The sequence below is a fragment of the Talaromyces proteolyticus genome (assembly GCF_021365285.1).
Source record: "Talaromyces proteolyticus strain PMI_201 chromosome Unknown BGW36scaffold_6, whole genome shotgun sequence".
In the NCBI taxonomy this organism is placed as follows: Eukaryota; Fungi; Ascomycota; class Eurotiomycetes; order Eurotiales; family Trichocomaceae; genus Talaromyces; species Talaromyces proteolyticus.
Genome location: NW_025764282.1, coordinates 1095183 through 1114983, shown reverse-complemented (window position 1 = coordinate 1114983; position 19801 = coordinate 1095183). Strand labels below are relative to the sequence as shown.

Genomic DNA, 19801 nt, shown 5'->3' with positions numbered 1-19801 from the left:
GTAATTGCATTATAAGCATGATTACCAATTAACTAATACTAGTAATTTCAGGAAAATATGCAACTATAGTAACCGACATAATCCTTACTAAGAAAGGGTTGCGCCCTTTTTCGACAAGTAACTACCCCGCATGATCAAGTTGATATAAATAATCCCCCATCAATTGATCTCTATAGTTTCAATAACATCCGCTAACACATTTGCTAAGTATTAGCAAAGGAAAGAAAAGCAAACGAAATGGCCGCTTCAAGACCCTTCTCCTCATTCCGTTTACTATCTTTTGATGTCTACGGCACACTGATCAATTGGGAGAAGGGCATTTTCAAAGCTTTTTCACCCATTTCAGAGCGACTGCCAGCTTCATCTCCACTCAAAAATGATAAATTTGCCCTCGGAGCAGCGTTCCATGAACATGAAAAGAGAATACAGTCCCTAAACCCAGGATTGACATATGATAAAGTTTTGAAGGAGGCATATATTGCCTTGGCTAGAGAATTGAATACTCTACCAACAGACGCTGAAGAAGATAAGGAAGCGGCATTACAAAAAGAAGGAACAGTTTTTGCAGATAGTATTGCCATCTGGCCTGCTTTCCCAGATACCGTCGAAGCATTGCGCAAACTTAAAAGCCTGGGTTTCAAGCTCGTCCCTTTGTCGAATGTTGACCGAGACTCTTTCTCGAGGTCCCTTGATGGACCACTGGCTGGTCTCAAAGCTCCAGTTCCGGGATCTAATACTCTTGTGAACCCCTTTTTCGATGCAGTTTACACTGCCCAAGATATCGGGTCTTACAAACCCAACCTCAAGAATTTCGAATACCTTATTAATCACGTTGAGACGGAGTTTGGTGTTAAAAAGGAGGATATATTGCATGTTGCCCAGAGCCAGTTCCATGATCATGTTCCTGCGAAACGTATTGGATTGCAGAGTGTTTGGATTGCGAGAGGGGAGGGTGGTGTTACGAGCATGGGAGGGGATGCGAAGCACCTGTTGGAGAAAGGGGAGGTTGGTTTCGGGTGGAGTTTTAAGAGTTTGGGAGATTTTGCTGCTGCTGTAGAGGCTGAAAGGGTATAGTTATTAAGTAGTATTGAAGCCTTTGTTATGGTGAATCTATACATTGAAAACACATACAATAAGGTGACAAAAGTCTGCATACAGCCCCACAAAAATGCATTGGCTATAGGAGCTCTCCCCATATCAATATTAATAATATTTGAACTTTTGCATTATCTACGGGAGGTCCCCAAAGAAGGCTAAATTAATCGGACATAAAGTGGTGTAAATGCAGATGAAAGACAGGTAGAAAATCTTGATACTAAATTCAAACTTTTGTTACATTTGTATTACTGTATGTAAGGTGCAGGCTGAGCGATAAGCATTGATAAGAATCAAAACTACTTCCCCTCAACTTAATCCAGCTCTTTCCCATTCATCAATAGAGAAAAGCAGGGTTGAAACAACAGGCAGAAATTTAAAAGATCAGAAAAAGGAAACTCAGTTGGCAAAATCACTATGCGAATGAAATAGCACAATGTCCGATAAATTCCACAAAGCCCTTGCAGCTATCGACGCGGCGCACTACCAAGACCCAAATCTCACAACCAAAAATGACGATAGCACGAACAAACAAGTCCCATACGAGCTGCATTATGCCGAAAAAATGACATCCTATCTAGAAAGCTACAATCCGTCAGCATCAGAGCTTCTTCGCCTCGCGATTCGCGCCCAACATCTCCGCCGCTGGGAAATCCCCCGCTCCTCGTATCCAGCCACGAAAGTCGGGTATTTCAGTTGGCGCACATTTTTGAAAAATCGGCAGGCCGAGTTGGCCCAACAATACTGCCTAGAAGCTGGATACTCGGCTGAGGAAAGTGAGAGGGTGGCAGCATTGGTTAGGAAGGAGAATTTAAAAAAGGATGAGGATACGCAGACCTTAGAGGATGTTGCGTGCCTAGTATTTCTGGATGATCAGTTCGACGCATTTGAAAAAGAGATGGATGATGAGGAGAAAATGGTGGGAATTTTGAGAAAGACTTGGGGGAAGATGTCGGATAAGGGACGGGGAATGGCGCTGCAAATAACGATGAGTGAGAGGTGCAGGGAATTGGTTGGCAAAGCATTGAAATCGTGAGGATTATTAGGCTATTCTATTTGAAAACTACACGGGCATCTAAAATGATGTTGAAAATTAATGCAACACTTCAATGGTCTGTTGTTTCAATTAAGTCTAGATTACGCCTTTTCCTGATTCATGCCAAAACGCCAGGTTCGCACTGTATGATTTATGCCGACACAACGCCTTATCAAAACGCTCATAAATGCTAGATAAATCGAAGGGTTGTTCATTCAGTCTTCGTCTTCGCACCAAGAGTTTGATCATCGCGGTTAATTAATTTCACCAATGCGATTGCTGCGCCAGCTGCGAGACCACCAACGACACACATTTGGAGACCACCCATTATACCGGCGTTGATATTGGCGCTACCGCCCCAGCCTCTCACAACACAAGTCTTGGCATATCCAAACACGAAGAGTGTGACAGCCATAACGGCAATGCTGTAGTAAAAAGCGATGAGGACTTGACTGACGATGAAATAGGGAATCAAGGGGATGAACCCTCCAATGAAATAGCCTAGAGCAAGAGTCAACGCGGACATGTACGCCTGGTTGCACCCTGGTTCGGTTTCATGGTGGTGAAAATTGAGAAGAAAGTCGCGGAGGTGGTCAGGATCCGCTTGGAGGTTTATTACAATTTCGTCAATTGCGTGTGACGGGAGCTTGTAGGCTGCAAATGTGGATTGTATAATGATGCTGGTCTCTTCGGGACGGGACATGAGCTCTTCAACTTCTCGGACTGTCGCGTGATAGGATTCCCTATAATCATATTAGATTGGTTTTCAAAACCGAAGGTGAGCGTGAATAAAACATACGCTTCACTCTTCGCGCCAACATAGCCACCCAGCCCCATCGAAATGGCACCGGCCGTCAACTCAGCTAGTCCACCGAGAACAACAACTCTAGTATCACCAATGGCAGAAAGACCGGCGCTCAACGCAAAGGGAACCGTCAAGCCGTCAGAGAGGCCTAGAATGGCGTCGGAAATTAGGCGTGGGTCAACTCGAGAACGGGAGCTGCTGCTATTCGACTCGACATCATCCGTATCTGGGGATCCGGGAGGGCTTGCTGCAAAGGTACTATATGAGCCAGCCATTTGTGCTTCGACATCCCTATCACTATAACCATCGACGGTTGAGCCGTCGAAGTTCTCTGGGTCGGGCAGTAAAGGGCGGTCTACGAAACAAAACGTATAAGAACGCCATTGTTATTGTAGCAAGGAGAATTGAGATAGAACTTACTGAGATCAGACGAATAGGAATTTTTCTTCAAGGGTTCACTCCTGGCACCGCGCTGATTGTTGTTGACCGAGGAGGGAAAGAGTTTTTGTTTGAGAAACAGCAACGCCATTGTGCTGTTTTCAATCACTGGAAATACTGTTGAGCAATTATATCTTATCTGTGTGCTCGTGGAAAGAGATGATTGTTTTGCAGGCGGAGCTAGGAGAGAAAGTTTTGGAGACAAGGAGTAAGAGGGAGAAGATTGATCAGTAGGAGTATCGAGGGAATCATTCCAGGCTCGTTGGTGTTACCTTTATCGGATCTCCGTGGGCGTATAGAAAAACTTCATGCCCCGTATTATGCAGGAGCTGAGGCACCTGCGAGTGCTCCTGCCAACCAGCGCCTCCCAAGGCATTTGCCCTTACTTTACCTGGGCAGTCATTGGCCATGCGGAGGCGGGGAATGGCCGACGTCATGCAGATCGGCCTCAGGTATTTGCGGGCTATAGACCAATGGAAGACATTTTAATTGTAAGCCAGAGTGCCGATTCGCTACTAGGATGAACGGAGTGGGGCTATTCCGGAATTGGAACACCGATATAACTAATGAACGCTAGTTTTGGATAGGAAGAATTACCATTCAGCTGCTGCTGATTGGATAGCCTCTCCACGAACATGTACATCTGCATTTACATCTATAGCACCATCGTATTATGCGATTATTTCGTTGATTTCGGTAAGATATACGGTACCGATGGTGTTTATTTTTTGTGGTTCTTGACGATTGCGATGTCTACAATCAGTACGAATTTTAGTAGGGCATTGCACTTTTGCATAGCAAACACCCTCAAATCATTTGATTAGTGGGCTATTATTGGTGTTAATATATATCCCAAGAGTCAATATAGGAGTTGTCTGCTTTGAGATGATTATTCTTGTATCAATTAGTGACTTGCTTTCTCCGGGTTCTTTGTATAACTAAGCTGACCGGTTTGATCTTCTTTATCCTGACAAAGCTGTTGGTCTTCTATGAATAGGACTGTGCAATTTATGAGTATCATCCGTGGAGGGTCTGCGCTTCAAAACCAAGGAGCCAGGGGACTTGAAACGCTTCTACCCTCAACGACTCATGAATTGAGCGGCCCCGGAAATATAGTCATATTTACATGCTGACATAAACAACAAAGAGCTTTTCTCAGAATGTATATTTCTGCAGGCTGTTGGTTCCAAGTTTCCAGCTCATCAATGCAATGGTGCAGTCATGCCCGTTTAACCCATGTATAAGAATAAAATCCCCAGTCCTTGGTCGTCTCCTCATGTTTCCAAGTCCTTACATAATAAAAAGATTTATGGATTTCATGTCTCTGCGCCATTCGCAGCCCTTGGAATCTCACCATCTCCTACTCGCTTCAATGTCGACACTATGTTGATTCTTACGGTAGCTATCGTTCTTATGCTTAGTTGGTCAGCCTTACTAGTGGTAGCACGTCCGGCCTTAGGTATGATATTGATATAGAAACAAGTTCTGATCAATTCAAACTAGTTCGTCTAACAGAGCAGCCTAGATGTTTCACGCTTTGAAAAACGAGTCGATCGATACGTGAATGAGGGCAACCTCATGTGTCTTAGTGAGAACTGGCCAATACCTCAAGGACAACCAAGATTCTTTATGACCCTTGATGAAGCGTTTAAGGCCGTGTACACTGCATGTGCCGGCTGGAATATTTCTGAACTAAACCCGGGAGCGAATCCTGGATTTGACAACGTCGTTTATGTCTTGGACGATAACAAAGTCCCCAGTTCGACGAATATTACCGTTTCGGTGACCTACAAGGGGGGCGATAACTGCCCTTACCCGCCCTTGAATTTTTGGTATGACCTAAATCTTCCGGGTGATGGACCGACTCATTGCTTTGATCGGCTGAGTACAATTATCAATGGATGTATGTCGCAAGATTTCCCCTCCTTTACACCGATAATGGTATTCATGGATATATCAAATTTCTAAAATTTCTTCTCTCTCTGGATAGGTGACTTGCACAAAGAGGCAGAGTACTGGAAACAGGGTGGTAGCTTTTACCGCGATTGCACTTCTTGGACGTTGTGGAAGAGTTTGACATTCACTAACAAGAACTCATGAGGCCGATTTTTACTCGTTATATCTTTCTTCTTTTTATTTTTTTCGCGATTAAGCTCACTTTCTATAACGCATTCCCTCGATACTCTATGATTATATTTATCTTTCCTTCTAAACGAATATTGCTAGGCTTCACCTTCGAACAAACGATGAACGGTGACGGTAGAAGTGTTGAAGCTATTTTTGGAAGCTCTCTAGATATTTCTGAGATATGTCAACTTAATAGATGCTTTTTGTCAAAAACATGGAGCAACCATTTTGAAAATCAAACGGTAGCCTCTATCCCTGCTATCTTAGATAAGGGGGAAATAAACAAGTAACGAGCTGAACAAGGAATAGTCCAAGTGTGGCCTTCTTATGAAATATTCGGACTGTATCCTCTCCTATGTTACACACCGCTTGTATGCGGTTTCTTCACAAACAAGCGATAGTCAAGAACCTGCCATTTTCCATAGAATCCCACTCCGGGATGTCCCCAAGTACTCAATCCAAGAGCCGCAATTACAATCATGGCCCCTTCTAACACCATAAAAGTAACCTGATCATTAGCCAAACTACTCCGAAACCCCCCGTGCAGCTCGGCGAGTCGAAAAATACTTCTAATATAAATGCAGATTGTTGCCAGACCCTGGAGAACCAGGAAAGTAAGCCATCTCTTTGATGCTCGGAGAGCTGCAAAATTTGGATTCAGAAGAACTATATTCCCTGCCAAATTCTCGGAGGAGGAGAATTGTTGGGGAGTATTTCCTTGTTTGTTCGTCATTTCGAGATTTCGATTGTCAAAGGAGTTTGCGTTGGTTCGTTTCAAGCGGCGTATCCTCCATGCAAAATCGATGCATAGCCCTAGGTAGATTGAGAGAGATATTACCTGAGTGGAAAGACCGGCCATCATGACCCTTTTCGCAGTCTCTAGCGTCGATTCATCGTTGGATGTAGCAAGTCCACCTCCGGCCGCTTGCAGAAGAAGGGAGACGACATCCCATATGACAAAAATAATTCCGTACCAACGTTGCGAGAACCGGGATAATTTCACAGTGTATACTGCGACGATACGTGCGAGACTAATGTAGATAGCTGCGCTGAGAAACGCCGGTGCGATAGTAAGACACACAATGTACCTTTTACCGAAATATAATGCTTAGTAAATAGCCCATATTTCTTTAGCTCTCTGAGACAATCTTGTACATACATGGCAAACCATTTGTCAGTAAATGGATTGTCTATCATCTTCAATCGCCCCACATATCCAAACACTTCAAGCACTAGACCACAGAACATGCCTGCCATGAAACCCCACGTCCGGTAGCGAATGCCCATATAGATCTGCGCAGGAATCAAAAGTCCAAAAATGGCGAGTAACAGTCCGTTTCCGGCGGCGTTGGGAAGATACGTGAGGTGAGCGTATGTTAGAGGACATGTCTCTAAGGTACATTGAGAGCTGCTTGTAATTCCTGCTGGAAAGGCGCTGAGAGAAGCGCTGGCTGTTGCTGTTGCCATAATGACTGCAAATTTATGGCGAATTTGTATGGAGTGTATTTATATTTCGATTTTGTATACTCAAGAATGAAGGTTTTCTTGTTCTTTCAAGAGAGTAGAGTATACCCAACAGGAGCTAGTTGGACTATGAAGCAAATAGATATCCATGTTGACCGTCCAATTCAACTCTTTATAAGCAAAATAGACTAGAATGTAGCCAAGTAACCGACAAGGAAGAATTAAAACTGCATATGTATTTACGAACAGTAGGAGGATAGCCAGCGTCAAGAATGGCCGGAGCGTAAAAAGACAAATTAGGTGCTTACGATCTATATCCGCACCAGCCAATCACATCCATCCGCCTCTCATTACTGAAAATGCATTTGACCATCCCCTTGATGAGTTAGCTCGAAAATTTGATTATATCGTGACACTCATTCTATTACGTTTCTATCTGGTTCCATGCTTATAGATATCACAATACGGCATTTAGTAAGAAAAAGAGGCAAATTCGCTCTCCCAGCGTTGATTACCGCAGTGTCGATTCCGACGATACCATATTCGCACTTTCTGGCCTATGGGAGAAATATCAACGTGCATAGACTCAATACGTGCGGACTCGGGAACTATATCCTGCGGCGACAGCCCCTCAGACTCAATTTCTATAAGACGTTCCAAGATAAAGACTGTTGCAGGCGTTTTCCATATACCTTCCTGGCATTGCCATCCGCGAAGCATGAGCAATGCATCCCGTCGCACAACCCAATCCCGGCATCTGAATGCACAAAAGAAAAGAGGCGGGATAATGCCTGTTCCGATTGAGAAGGTGGGCATTAGAGATCGAAGAGAACTTGAGGTTAGGAGTAGCTTGGACATGTTGACTGCTCGTTGAAAGTGATCTTGAAACAGATCATATCTCATTTCACATTTTTCACCAGGTCCCTTATCCACTGCCACCATGATATAAATGATCTCGCTCCATATCTGTATGACAGTCATGGTAGTACGTTCTTTAATGGATATGCCATTTGCGCGGCTCTCAAATGAAGTTTTGAGCTCTGTTGCCCAAGTTTGCAACTTGCGCAGGATTAATTTTTGATATTTGCTTGGAAAACTGGGTATTTGATTATTTCCTGGAGTTACCAGTGCATATATGTCGAAAACCAGACAGGCTGCCTTGTCCAGGCTGTCAATCGACTCAGACAGACTAAACCCTGTAGATTCAACCCAACAGTCTGCTGGCCACTCGTTTAATTTAGAGTGCATTTCAGAATCAGTGAAAGTCCTTAGGTGAAATCTCAAATGTGAAAATGCTTGAATCAAGCTCCTCCTCGTTGAAGATTCAAAATGAGAAGAAATATCAAGTTCCTTCCAATCTCGTAATACTTTCAAACCCCCTTGCAGTAGATTTTTGGCAGCGGAGATGTCTCCTTGGAAAAAGGCGAAAGACACGAATAGAATACATGTGACTAGGGCAGTTTCCGTGTGTGAGCGGCTTTCAATAGCGAGGGTATGGTGTAGACATGAAATGGCTCTGTTGCACTGCTGTAAAGGGAAAGAATTGTCAATCGGATCATTCCCGGATTTGTTTTCGGCAAAGTTCCAGTGCAACGCTCCCATGGCGATACTTGCATGTTGCAGGGCTGGCTCCACTTGGCTAGTTTGAGGAACAATTCGATGCCAGAAGTCCATACCAAAGTAGGCAGAGAACTGGAAGGACGTGTTTAGCCGAAAGTAGTCCAGATAGTGGCGCTCACGCGGGGTAAGAATAGCCTCATTAGGGTTGACTAGGAAGGAGCTAGTATAGATCAGGTCCATCGGGTCTATGGAATTTATTGCAGATGCATGTGGACCTGAAAGGCTGTGCTGTGATACTTGGGTCTGGGAAGTAGGCACCATCCTATATTTTCGGAAGGGCCGGGTTCTGCGATCAGGAACTATTTGATATCCATCACATTTGCGTCCGGTGCTTGTACATAGGATGCATGATGGGCGGGCTTCGTCGCATTTCTTATGTCGAATTCTATACAACCTTGGATAAGTATCCCTATATCCAAGCGGGCCGTCATATCCATGGCCGTGATAGACGCAGCAGGAAGAGGACGGAGAAGGGTCATTAGACGATCTTACTTGCAGGTCAGGCATCCCGTGCGCACTCTGGGCACGGGTGCACGAGTCGGTTTCTTCTTTCTCTGCTTTTGCATTGGCTTTTCTGCAGGAATATTTGGTTCGGAATGTCGCATTCTTGAATCCGATTAAGTTTCGACAAGTGGTGGGAATTTGCCGGAACAAAGACAAAGGATAAACATACGCACCACTGCTATACGAGATTTCAGGAATGCATGAGAGAACTCGTCGACAAAAACTAAATTGGAGTAGATTGAGAATTCCAGCCGTGATCAATCGGATTTACCAACTTGCATTGGCGTTGCTAGGGATGCGTAATGTTGGCCGCATACTCATGGTGATTGGCTGGTGCGTAGATAAGTAGCAACGCCGCATTATTATTCGCTCAAGGATGATGCTTGGCAGCTGTCAGGGAAGAGACAATTCATAATGTTGAGTACCGTTACTGTCATTTCCCTTACAGAGATACATCAATTAATGTATTCTGTAAACAGTTTTCCAAACCAGATGTCTTCAAAATCTTCCTTTTCTATAAATATGATGAAACTATGACTAGTCCCAACCCAGACTAGCTCACATACATCTCTAAATTGGTGAACAAATCAGGTCTCGTTTTGATAAAGGTCCGTCTATTAACATGCAAATATATCAGCAAATCTTCGAATGTTGGATAAAGAATGGGGATTACAAGAGAAGAGAACGTGGAATTCACAATTACTCACACACGCACAAAGTCCCAACGACCTGCTATCTGTTGAGGGTTGCTGCCTGGGGCTGACCGAATACGAGTATTCCGGCTTCCCCCACCATAATCTAGGTATTTTAACATTTGAACATTTTCACCCTTGAACAAAAGATCAAAAAGCCCCATTTCAACCTACAATTCAGCGAGAGAAGGAATAATGGCTACGTACACCGGTCACTGTCATTGCGCCGCTGTTAAGTATACTTTTACAATCTCCCCAGGGCTAGAGGAGCAGGAACTTGTTTCCTGTAATTGTAGGTGTTCATCCGTCCTCTTTTTGGATCTCTTGTTCTTTAATGATGTATATAAAATAACGAGACAAGCTGATGCGTTATTAGGCTCGTATTGTAGCACAACCGGTGCTTTACTTTTGTACCCCAAGACTACCGATTTTTCTTTTACAGATGGGGCGGACAATCTGACTGTATGTTTGCCAGATCACTATATTATCACTAATATTTGAAACCAGAGGCTCAGATACATGTTAAACAGGAATATCGCTTCGCGACTGGGTCCATTGAACACTTATTTTGCAAAGTATGCGGAACAAACATGACTGCAAAATCTTTGGTGGAGGGCGCTTTCTCTGGCATCCAAGCTGTCAATGTAAGTTGAAATAGAATCAAATTGAAATCACCGAAAGCTTAGAGCCTTTACATTGAGGGTGCTAACAACCCAAATCAATAGGCGAGAACATTAGATGGAATCGATCTGGAGAATATGAAAGTTAAAAAGGTGAATGGTAAGGATTTCACTTTTCCATCAAAAGCAGATGGAGAAAAGTAGAGCGATGATACTCTAGCTTCCATTCGACTACCCAGCTCTTATTTTGTCATCTTTCATCTTGAACCTTTATCCCTGTATAAATTGAGACCCTGAGGCCTTTGAACAATTAGTTCAAGTATGAGTTCCTCGAAAGTAGTTCTAGCAACCCGAATAATCAAAATAGCCATATGTCTTTGTACTTCAAACTCTTTCGATTATATTGCTGCAGAATATCTCTAGAGGGCTTTATGCCAAATTCATATTTATTTGATCCTGTAAGACTAGTTGAATCTCGAATTTACATCATACTGAATACTCCCAATAAGACTTCAGTTAAAGTCTTTCGTATCAAGGGCATTGGAATCGGACGAAAATAGTTGATCTGACATTGCCTCAACAGTTTTCGGCTTCCTACCCAACAGGTTTTCAAGTGCTGGGTCAAGAAAGCTAGTCTCACCCTTGGCCAGCGTGACATGCCATGAAGCCCAATTGGATAGAAAGTCTTCCTGTTCAGGTGGGAGTGTTTTGTGTTGCTTATGATAGTCTATGGCTTTCTCTGTACCCACAATTTCAATGTCAACTTGACGCCCAGTGTATTTGCTGTAGAGCCTCGCGATATCACTAATTGTCAGTAACTGAGGTCCGGTGAAATTGATAGTTTGGCTTTCATGGTCTCGCTAACAAAGAATATTTAGTGTGAAACTGTCTCAAAATTCGCTGGGGTATTTACCCAATTTGCAATGACCTGAGCCGCCGCTTCACCTAGATCCTCACGACTAGCCCAATGATTCGGGCCATCGTCCGGAATTACTACTTTTGCGTCTCCTTTCTCTTCCAAGCGCAGGAATCCCGCAAAGTTGTTCCATAGATGGTTGTACGTTGGGAAGCGAAGAATGGTCCACTTGAGGCCGGATGCCTTCAAATATCTCACAGTTTGGATATGTGCTTGCATCACTCCTGCATGACTCTGCTCACCAGTAATACCCCCAAATGTTAATGAAGTATAAAGAATATGACGAACACCAGCAGCCTTTGCTGCATCAATTGCATTGCGGTGATAGTGGAATCGCTCCTCGCCAACAGAGGGATATGAAACCAGGAAAAGTGCCTCTGCACCCTCAAACGCATGAACAAGAGTGTCGGGGTATTTGAAGTCACCTCGGCGGACTTCTATCCCTGCGTCGATAGCTTTCTTTGATTTTGTCTGACCGTTCCAACTAGAAAGGCGGAATTCCGTTGGCTGAAGAAGTTTCTGCTCGAGGATTGTTTCAAGTGCGACACTTGCGAGGCCGCCAGATGTACCTATTATATCTTAGAACAGTGATCGTCAGGTGTATTAGAATCATGATACCTGTTAGAACTATCATCTCGCTTTCTAATTTTGAATTTCTATCTGTACCGTTTTGAAAGATGCTGGTATGGCACTGCTCAGGATGAGCTAAGTGCAGGCATTTATAGATGATTTTGTTGTACCATGACACCAAGCCATACCATGTGACACAAGTATAGACATCAGGTTGCTTATTCACATTCAGCGGAGTTAGAGCTTCTACATTCGAGTAATGTCTATGCGTGTGTGATTGATGGCTTTTGGCGCCATGTAAGCTGACGACGTAGGCAAGTCTTCTCAGTTAATTATGCGGATTTATTATTAATTAGGTGATTTCATATTTCATCTGGAAGATTTAGAATATCTCATGCAGGCTTAATAATTAAATGTTGACATGTCGGCTATTATTGCAAGATCAGTAATCATCAATTGATGCATCCGTTTCTGCATATGCTCATTATTATGTCACTAAACGATAACCCTTGATAGGCTCGGATGACTAAGGATAGCTTGGCAGTCTACTATTATTGTAATTTGATCAATAATCCAAAACACCAGATTTACTGTTTTCTCCATCGTAGGCTGTAGATGTGCGTAATGTCCCAGAAAGCGATAGAAACAACGCCACCCTACAAAGCTATCTCAAGAAAACATTGGAAGAGCACTTCTGATGTATGTATACACTAGGTAGATTAAAAGCGTCCTCATTATAAATACGTCGCCAACTTCGTGTATCTAGGAAACAAGTCTCAAAGAATCAACAACTTATTCCTTCACTAGCTACACAACTTTTTTAAGTTTCTTAATTGGCCATCCACACACTCATCATGTCAACTTCTGCTACTCGTGTTGTTGTTGTCACCGGTGCTTCTCGCGGTCTCGGGGTAAGTCATACCACTATACATTGCAAATAAAAGATAGATCGTCCTAACATGATGTCTTCAGCTCGAATGGGTCCAACAACTTAACCAGGACCCAAAGAACTATGTGATAGCCGTGGTGCGCAACCCTGAAAAGGCAACACAGTTGAAAGCTTTGCAAGGACAAAATATCGCTATTGTTAAAGGCGACGTTTCGGATTTTGACTCGTTCCCGGTGAGTGATGGTAGAATATCTCAAACTTGAATACAGTTTTATATCTAATGTTTGAATTCATTAGAATGTGGCCAAGGAGATCTCAAAAGTCGCGGGTGGAAAAGTCGATGTTCTTATTAAGTGAGCAAGGTTTCACCACCATACCTTAGGCAGACTTGCTGATGAAACAATATTAAGCAATGCCGGGGTCATGATTGGTACAGGTGCAGAATTTGCTACCGGCATCTCCAAATCCAGCCCCGATGAGTGGGCTGAGCAGGTATCTATAAATCTTTGTTAGGGGAAAAATCTACAAAATACGTTCTAACAAACCACTGCAAATTCTAGTTCAAAATCAATGTGACTGCTCTTGTATTCTTCACAATTGCTCTCATTCCCCTACTGGAGAATGGACAGGAGAAAAAGGTCGTCAATATTGCGTCGATGCTTGGGGATGTTGGATTTGCGTTGGATCAGCCTAGTTATCATTTCTCGTCGTACGCCGTGACTAAGGCTGGCGTTACAATGGCTAATGCGAAATTCCATGTGGAGTGAGTAAGCCCATTTCTCTATTATATGTGTCTCTGCGAGGTGGATTTTGATTTTGGTGATGTGGATTATCTTTCTGACTGTGTCTTTTATCTAGATTCAAAGAGAAAGGTTTTACTTTCTTGGCTCTCAACCCTGGATGGGTCAATACCGACCTTGCAGGCGAGGGTAAAGGGTCTTATGTGAGTTATGTCTCTGAAAGTTGAGCCTGACACATTGTCTGACTGTTTAACTAGGCACCTTTGCAACCAACAGAGTCCATTCGTCAGTGCCTTAGTTTCGTCAATCGTGCGACTTCGGCAGACAGTGGAAAGTTCTTTACACTAGATGGAAGGCCAGAGGCTGCCACACACTAATTATTCGCTGTAGTCTCCGATTGCATGATGTAAGGGGAAATAGAATTTGGAGATTTATCAATGGCGAGTTTGATTAAACTCTTCTGGTGACAAACATATCAGTATTTAACACAAGGATTCTAGAGGACGTAATACCTCGTGTCTGAATTGAAGAAGCGTTAATCACATTACGTTGGTAATTTCTCCTTACTGTAGAATCTAGTCACATGAAAGTACACCAAAAATTGCGCGACCAAGCCCTAGCGGCAATTGGGCAACACTAAGCTAATCAAGCTTGACAAAATAATGTTCCACAGACTACATCATCTGTTCCATATCAGAATAGATCTATTAAGATATTCTATACTACTCCAAAGCTAATACTTGATGACTCAGCCCTGCTATCCATCGTCTTGAGACGCAATCAGCTTTATCCGAAGTCTCAGCCAGTAAGTGATGAGAGGTTACTAGGTATCTAATTTTAACGTTGAAATGACCATGATAAAATCATCCACAGTACGTAGAGGAAGCGTACTATTCCGGCTAAGCGTTGTGGTGGTGAGCTAGTTTTAGAGTTCTTAGGGCTGCTGAACTTTCCATAGAGCTTTCTAAATAAGGGAATTTCGACAACGATGACACGTACATAGACATGTACATGATGAAAAAGAGTAGTGGCATGAAACTTGAATTAATATGAAATATTTTAAAACTCTGGTACGACATTCAAGCGCCTCCAAACAGTGCTTTCTTCGCCACTGCAAAATCCTGACCCTCTCCTCTCTTCTTAATCCTCGCCCGACTATCCAACAAATTCCGTGAAAGCTCGCTCCAACTTATCTTTGATTCTACTTTCCCATTCGGCTCGTCCAGAATCTCAATTTGCGACAATTTCTTATCCTCTTTGCGGATCACTCCGTCAATAATCACAGTCTCGATATCTCTCACACTAGCATGCAGCAAAACCGCAGCTAGTGGATTTTCCTCCGCTGCACAAACCATGGCTGGGCTATGTGTGTCGAATACAATGATATCGGCCAGCTTTCCTTCTGCAATACTTCCGATTTGATCTTCCATATTGACTGCTCGGGCACCTTGGATGGTTCCCAGGTTAAAGGCCTCCTCGAGTTTAATCGTCAGTTTCGGCAGTTGCTTCCCCTCTTGCTCCCAGGACTTCACAGCAACCATTGCGCGTGAATACTGAAGACACATTCGGATTTGAGTTAGCAGGTCGGTGGAGTTGGTGGAATGGCAGTCGAGGCCGATGGAAGCGTGAGATCGGATGTCGTCGCGGAATGCAACGACGTCTCCGGGGCCGAATTGGAGTTCTGTTTCGGGGGTGGATGAAATGTAGACGTCGTGGTCGACGAGTGTACGGGCGTCGACTTCAGCTATGTTGTTTGCGTGAGATACGATGATGTCCTTGTCGAGGAGGCCGTAGTCGGAGAGCATTTTGATACTGTCTTTAACTCATCAGTACGCCCGGTCAATCAAAAATACAGAAGAAGGAATAATAGAATAGAAAAGATAAACACACTAGGCATCGCCGGCGAGGAGTAATGCGTAGTCAAAATCTTCAACCCCAACTTCCGACACTTTGTCCAGACCTCGGTAACAACCTCCCTTGGTAATTTAAACAGATCAAACGAAAAACCAAGCTGAACCCGCTCCTTGCCAAACGGCTGGGCCTTGGCCAGGGTTTCAAGCGTAGAATGCCACCAGCCGGGGAAGACCTCCTTGTCGATTTCAAACTCCGACGTCCATTTTTTCAGCCGCGGCATTACTCCGTAGCAGAAAATGGTCCTTAATCCGGATGATGCGGTGGCGCGTAGGGCCTCGGTAGCTAAACGGCTACTTAATAATAATCTAAAATTTAGGTTGGATAGACGTACCGTGTTCTGGGGAGTATGTCAGGTTGGCATGGTCTACGACGGTGGTCACTCCGCTATCGATGCTCTCAATGCAGCCTGCGAGTTGGCCCCAGAACATGTCTTCAGCTTCGTAATTGAAGGATTGAAGCATTCCTAGTAAGATTTTAGCTAGGTAATTTTGAAGACCAGACTTTATAGTACCTGAAACCATATAGTCTGTAAGAACTTGATCGCCATGTCTTCCTTTTAGCTATATCAAGTGTTAGAGAATAAATACGGCAAACTGATCGAATTGACGGGGCTTACCTGGGTTTGCCATAAATGATGATGGGTATCAATGAACCCTGGTGAAATGATTTTCCCAGAGCAGTCGATCAGTTTGCCATTGGGCAGAGGTTGTAGGCCTCGTCCGATTTTGTTTATTTTGTTTCCTTGGATCAAGACATCATGGTTGTGGAGGAATTTAACGTTATTTCCTTCATGAAAGAGGACTGTGCCGTTCTGCAGGAGGATAGAACCTGCCATTGTATAACTAGCTTCGAATGATGTACTAATGTCAAATTAAGAATAATTGCAGTCTCAACGTAAATTCTGATATACAATTAGGAATTAGAGTTGGCGGGGCTGATCGGACGGACTTAAAGAGGGGCGCGATAAGTCCGAGCGCCTCGCTCTATCGAGCTGCAGCTTGTCACAGGCGATCCACGTTATAGAAGCAAGGGTGCGCGTCTTTTTGTTATTGGCCGACCAGATCAAGATGCATACATACTTCTTTGTTCGAATCTGTAGATTAGCTGATTCGGGTGTAGGCTGAATAATCATTAGCCTGGTAAGCCACATTCTTAACGTACGATCTTCTATAATTGATTACCGCTAAAAACGGCCAGGCTCAATATTAAGGGTTCTCGCATGTTGATAGGTTAAGGATAGACTGTTGAATCACACTAATAGCTCCGGATGCCACGAGCCCAGTCTCAGATAGCATCTCTTCGTTATTAAAGCCGCAGCGCTTCATCTACTTTTAGTATAGAAATTCCGGGAATGTTCCTGCAAGTACCCACGCCCGCAACGTTGGAGTGACAGCTACTGCTACGTGAACTCAGTTGTTGAGAAATACGACGGTAGTTGAAGTGGTATGGATAGATAACGCAAGATCAATGTTATGTGCATACGATCGGAATCAATCAAATGCCATGAAATGTATGGGTTTATGAATTTTCCCAGAAGACGTACTTTTCGAAACAGCAGAAATGTAATTTAATCAGTTCCCTACAGTTTACAAAACATAGCTGTATTCTATCGCTAGCTCATAATTAGCACCACCTGTCAACCAATCTACACCAGAATCTAAAAGCAAACCAAACTTAATGTTAAGCCTAAATCTAAAGCAAGAAGAGACAACCGTCGGGACAATTCCGAGTCATTTATTCCCGAATCCAGTAATTTTGCTCTCCATTCTGCCAACAGAATGGGCAGAACCTCATTTGACAATCCCACGATTACAACCAACAATAATACGTAATGCCACGGATTGATTGAATCTGCTTATTCGTTGCATTCACACGCGGCAATAAACTCTTTTCAATGATCTGCAATTATATAACTACAAGCTGGATGAAGTGATTGGCTTGTTTGGTCTGAGTCATTCTGCCCCGCTCGCTCTTCTCTCCACAACCCACGGGGTGCCCCGATGATCAGGTCGATTAATATATATATAAACATTAACCGTAAGCCAGTACTTTCTTCTTTTCTTCTTCTTCTTCTTCTACTTTCTCTGTCCATGTCGCGGCACAACGAATATTGAAATGTCAGCAACATCAGCCATTGAGCTCCCGCAACGGGCTGCATTTCAGCCGCAGAGGAATAATCTCAACACACTACATGTACACCTAGATAATGTCTCCTCGTCTTCTTCTGCTGCTGCGTTGGAAGAGCAAAACGAGGCGGTAGAAGCGCCTCCAGGCGTGACAGTGACGACGGTGAAACAGCGATGGAACGACCCGCCGCTAAACAAGTACAAAGTCGCCGCGACTTTTCTCAGTTTCGTGATCGTCGGAGCCAACGATGCTGCGTATGGGGTATGATAATATCTTATCATATCTAGATCACTTACTGACTGGGGCTGTAGGCATTGATACCATGGGTACAAACCATAATAATAATAAATAATAATGATAACAATAATATGTACCCCATCTAACTAATAAACTTTTCTAGCTACGATCATACTACAACCTCTCCACCAGCCTCGTCTCCGTAATCTTCATCACCCCGTTCGCCGGGTACACATTGGCGACTGTATCCGTGACCAAAATCCACATGGTGCTGGGCCAGCGCGGGATAGCGATTATCGCGCCATTATGCCATATCATCCCCTTCATCGTCTTGTCCGTGAAACCGCCCTTCCCGGTGGTCATATGCGTATACGCGATCATCGGGATGGGGAATGGGCTTGTTGATGCGGCGTGGAGTGCGTGGATAGGGGACATGGTGAATGCGAATTCGATTATGGGGTGTTTGCATGCCTCGTATGGGGCGGGGTATATCTTCTCTATTTCTTTACAACCTTAAAAGTGGTTGATAGTGTGAGTGATACTAATGTGGGCAGTGCAACTGTGTCGCCTACGGTCGCTACGTCGATGATCGGCGCGGGTCTTGGGTGGTGGACGTTCTACTATATCATGGCGGCCGTCTCGGTATTAGAACTGCTCGGCTGCACAAGCATGTTCTGGCGCGAAACAGGCGCAAAGTTCCGCGAAAACAACGCACGGATCGAGACAGGTACCAACTCCGGAGCAAAAAATAGCCGCACTGTCGAAGCCATGAAGAATAGGATTGTATGGACGCTCGCGCTGCTGCTGTTCATCTACATGGGCGTCGAAGTGGCTATTGGCGGCTGGCTAGTGGAATTCATGCGGCAAGAACGCAACGGCGAGAATCTCGAGTCTGGACTTGTCTCAACGGGGTTCTGGCTGGGCATTACGCTCGGACGACTGGTGTTGGGGTTTGTCAACGACCGGCTGGGCGAGCGCGTCGCGCTGATGATTTACTTGGGTCTCGCGATTGTCTTTGAGCTGCTGTTCTGGCTGATTGCGCAGTTTGTCGTGTCGGCGGTGATGGTCGCGCTGCTGGGGTTTTTCATCGGGCCACTGTTCCCGGTGGCCATGGTGGTGGCGGCGAAGCTGCTCCCGAAGCATTTGCATACTGCGGGTATAGGGTTTGCAGCGGCGCTGGGAGGGGGAGGAGCTGCGGTATTGCCGTTTTTGGCTGGGTTGATTGCGCAGGCGAGAGGCGTGCAGAGCCTGCAGCCTTTTGCGTTGAGTTTGTTGGTAGTGTTGGCTGGGTTGTGGTTGGTGCTGCCTAGGAAGGCTGCCGAGCATGAGGCGTGATACTTCACTCATATACATGTACATATCTGGGTTACAGTATATATATACATACGCACGAGCTAAATACTACGTAGTGTCAACGCTACTAGGTTCGGAGCAGATGGCAAGAATAGCCTACCTCATGTAGACATAACTCAACCATCTCTGCGTATCATTCCAGTTCTGAAGACTTGGAACAAATTAGTAGATTCATATATATTCTGTTTTGGTGTACCTATATCGCAATTATTGAGTATCCTCCGTCTCATCTCTCTACTTAGTAGGAACCTACTAAGAGGTCAGAGTAGCAGAAGTAGGGCTAGGGTTAGGGCAGCCAGCGAAGTGACGATTCGCTTACATAAGGGGCAGAGGTTGTGCGCACGTGCATAACTTAACTCCGCGGGGACGGCCGACTACGCAATATGATTGGCGAGGTGGGGCAGATAACATCAGAGACATGACTTATATAATCGAGTAATATTCCGTAGAATATTGTTCCATCTGCACATGCGCGATTTACTGATTATTCTTAGACGCGGTTGCCGATTGAGGACGAAGTGCTAACCACGTTAGTACGCAGTGACAGAGTGACAGGCACGGCACAGGAGGACGCAAAATTGGTCGCTTGGCACATTCTGAGACTCTTGGTGCCAAGAGCTGCAACAGTGATGTGCAGCCAAGAGTGTCTAATAG

The 19801-nt window shown here is 44.4% G+C and overlaps 10 protein-coding genes across 10 annotated transcripts; 5 read left to right on the top strand and 5 right to left on the bottom strand.

The window, feature by feature from the left end:
* Window positions 1–172: 172 nt before the first annotated feature.
* On the top strand, window positions 173–2190 carry BGW36DRAFT_319844 (uncharacterized protein). Its single transcript, XM_046212623.1, has 2 exons — window positions 173–1073; window positions 1528–2190. Exons 1-2 carry the CDS (start codon window positions 238–240, stop codon window positions 2129–2131), a joined length of 1440 nt encoding a protein of 479 aa, XP_046072149.1. The 5' UTR covers window positions 173–237; the 3' UTR covers window positions 2132–2190.
* On the bottom strand, window positions 2191–3760 carry BGW36DRAFT_341480 (VIT family-domain-containing protein). Its single transcript, XM_046213095.1, is given in 3 exon segments — window positions 2191–2874; window positions 2931–3291; window positions 3306–3760. The coding sequence occupies 3 exon segments, from the start codon at window positions 3463–3465 to the stop codon at window positions 2343–2345; spliced, it is 1053 nt and encodes a 350-aa protein (XP_046072148.1). The 5' UTR covers window positions 3466–3760; the 3' UTR covers window positions 2191–2342.
* Window positions 3761–4610: 850 nt separating this feature from the next.
* On the top strand, window positions 4611–5474 carry BGW36DRAFT_427407 (uncharacterized protein; the record flags this gene model as incomplete). Its single annotated transcript, XM_046220408.1, has 3 exons — window positions 4611–4833; window positions 4900–5277; window positions 5365–5474. 3 exons carry the CDS (start codon window positions 4611–4613, stop codon window positions 5472–5474), a joined length of 711 nt encoding a protein of 236 aa, XP_046072147.1.
* Window positions 5475–5859: 385 nt separating this feature from the next.
* Window positions 5860–6968, bottom strand: BGW36DRAFT_295695 (sphingoid long-chain base transporter; the record flags this gene model as incomplete). The annotated part of the gene is made up of 2 exons (XM_046211202.1): window positions 5860–6589; window positions 6661–6968. 2 exons carry the CDS (start codon window positions 6966–6968, stop codon window positions 5860–5862), a joined length of 1038 nt encoding a protein of 345 aa, XP_046072146.1.
* A 468-nt stretch (window positions 6969–7436) lies between these two features.
* BGW36DRAFT_416895 (uncharacterized protein) lies at window positions 7437–9151 on the bottom strand (the record flags this gene model as incomplete). Its single annotated transcript, XM_046219360.1, has 3 exons — window positions 7437–8770; window positions 8801–8970; window positions 9078–9151. 3 exons carry the CDS (start codon window positions 9149–9151, stop codon window positions 7437–7439), a joined length of 1578 nt encoding a protein of 525 aa, XP_046072145.1.
* Window positions 9152–9813: 662 nt separating this feature from the next.
* BGW36DRAFT_378711 (Mss4-like protein) lies at window positions 9814–10783 on the top strand. The gene is made up of 4 exons (XM_046216141.1): window positions 9814–10073; window positions 10158–10243; window positions 10312–10425; window positions 10507–10783. Exons 1-4 carry the CDS (start codon window positions 9977–9979, stop codon window positions 10603–10605), a joined length of 396 nt encoding a protein of 131 aa, XP_046072144.1. The 5' UTR covers window positions 9814–9976; the 3' UTR covers window positions 10606–10783.
* On the bottom strand, window positions 10702–12320 carry BGW36DRAFT_407461 (uncharacterized protein). The gene is made up of 3 exons (XM_046219040.1): window positions 11936–12320; window positions 11315–11886; window positions 10702–11261 (listed from the first exon to the last, which is right to left on the bottom strand). The coding sequence occupies exons 1-3, from the start codon at window positions 11949–11951 to the stop codon at window positions 10914–10916; spliced, it is 936 nt and encodes a 311-aa protein (XP_046072143.1). The 5' UTR covers window positions 11952–12320; the 3' UTR covers window positions 10702–10913.
* Window positions 12321–12506: 186 nt separating this feature from the next.
* BGW36DRAFT_378708 (uncharacterized protein) lies at window positions 12507–14033 on the top strand. Its single transcript, XM_046216140.1, has 7 exons — window positions 12507–12798; window positions 12860–13009; window positions 13074–13129; window positions 13187–13268; window positions 13337–13539; window positions 13635–13719; window positions 13774–14033. Exons 1-7 carry the CDS (start codon window positions 12742–12744, stop codon window positions 13891–13893), a joined length of 753 nt encoding a protein of 250 aa, XP_046072142.1. The 5' UTR covers window positions 12507–12741; the 3' UTR covers window positions 13894–14033.
* Window positions 14034–14595: 562 nt separating this feature from the next.
* On the bottom strand, window positions 14596–16265 carry BGW36DRAFT_427401 (5-methylthioadenosine/S-adenosylhomocysteine deaminase n1; the record flags this gene model as incomplete). Its single annotated transcript, XM_046220407.1, has 5 exons — window positions 14596–15332; window positions 15407–15712; window positions 15762–15893; window positions 15942–15990; window positions 16047–16265. The coding sequence occupies 5 exons, from the start codon at window positions 16263–16265 to the stop codon at window positions 14596–14598; spliced, it is 1443 nt and encodes a 480-aa protein (XP_046072141.1).
* A 1280-nt stretch (window positions 16266–17545) lies between these two features.
* On the top strand, window positions 17546–19129 carry BGW36DRAFT_359230 (major facilitator superfamily domain-containing protein; the record flags this gene model as incomplete). The annotated part of the gene is made up of 4 exons (XM_046214056.1): window positions 17546–17818; window positions 17869–17883; window positions 17958–18280; window positions 18325–19129. The coding sequence occupies 4 exons, from the start codon at window positions 17546–17548 to the stop codon at window positions 19127–19129; spliced, it is 1416 nt and encodes a 471-aa protein (XP_046072140.1).
* Window positions 19130–19801: the final 672 nt, after the last annotated feature.

What these genes read in the sequence shown, in the direction of transcription:
- BGW36DRAFT_378711 (XM_046216141.1), top strand. Translation starts at nt 9,977, where the DNA reads ATGGCTACGTACACCGGTCACTGTCATTGCGCCGCTGTTAAGTATACT. An exon ending in GGAACTTGTTTCCTGTAATT is followed by an intron (nt 10,074 to 10,157) that starts GTAGGTGTTCAT and finishes ATGCGTTATTAG; the next exon opens with GCTCGTATTGTAGCACAACC. An exon ending in ATGGGGCGGACAATCTGACT is followed by an intron (nt 10,244 to 10,311) that starts GTATGTTTGCCA and finishes CATGTTAAACAG; the next exon opens with GAATATCGCTTCGCGACTGG.
- BGW36DRAFT_378708 (XM_046216140.1), top strand. Translation starts at nt 12,742, where the DNA reads ATGTCAACTTCTGCTACTCGTGTTGTTGTTGTCACCGGTGCTTCTCGC. An exon ending in GTGCTTCTCGCGGTCTCGGG is followed by an intron (nt 12,799 to 12,859) that starts GTAAGTCATACC and finishes TGATGTCTTCAG; the next exon opens with CTCGAATGGGTCCAACAACT. An exon ending in AAAGTCGATGTTCTTATTAA is followed by an intron (nt 13,130 to 13,186) that starts GTGAGCAAGGTT and finishes AACAATATTAAG; the next exon opens with CAATGCCGGGGTCATGATTG.
- BGW36DRAFT_407461 (XM_046219040.1), bottom strand. An exon ending in CTCAGGTCATTGCAAATTGG is followed by an intron (nt 11,262 to 11,314) that starts GTAAATACCCCA and finishes ATTCTTTGTTAG; the next exon opens with CGAGACCATGAAAGCCAAAC.
- BGW36DRAFT_341480 (XM_046213095.1), bottom strand. Translation starts at nt 3,465, where the DNA reads ATGGCGTTGCTGTTTCTCAAACAAAAACTCTTTCCCTCCTCGGTCAAC. An exon ending in GTTGGCGCGAAGAGTGAAGC is followed by an intron (nt 2,875 to 2,930) that starts GTATGTTTTATT and finishes ATATGATTATAG; the next exon opens with GGAATCCTATCACGCGACAG.
- BGW36DRAFT_319844 (XM_046212623.1), top strand. Translation starts at nt 238, where the DNA reads ATGGCCGCTTCAAGACCCTTCTCCTCATTCCGTTTACTATCTTTTGAT. An exon ending in GTAGAGGCTGAAAGGGTATA is followed by an intron (nt 1,074 to 1,527) that starts GTTATTAAGTAG and finishes CGAATGAAATAG; the next exon opens with CACAATGTCCGATAAATTCC.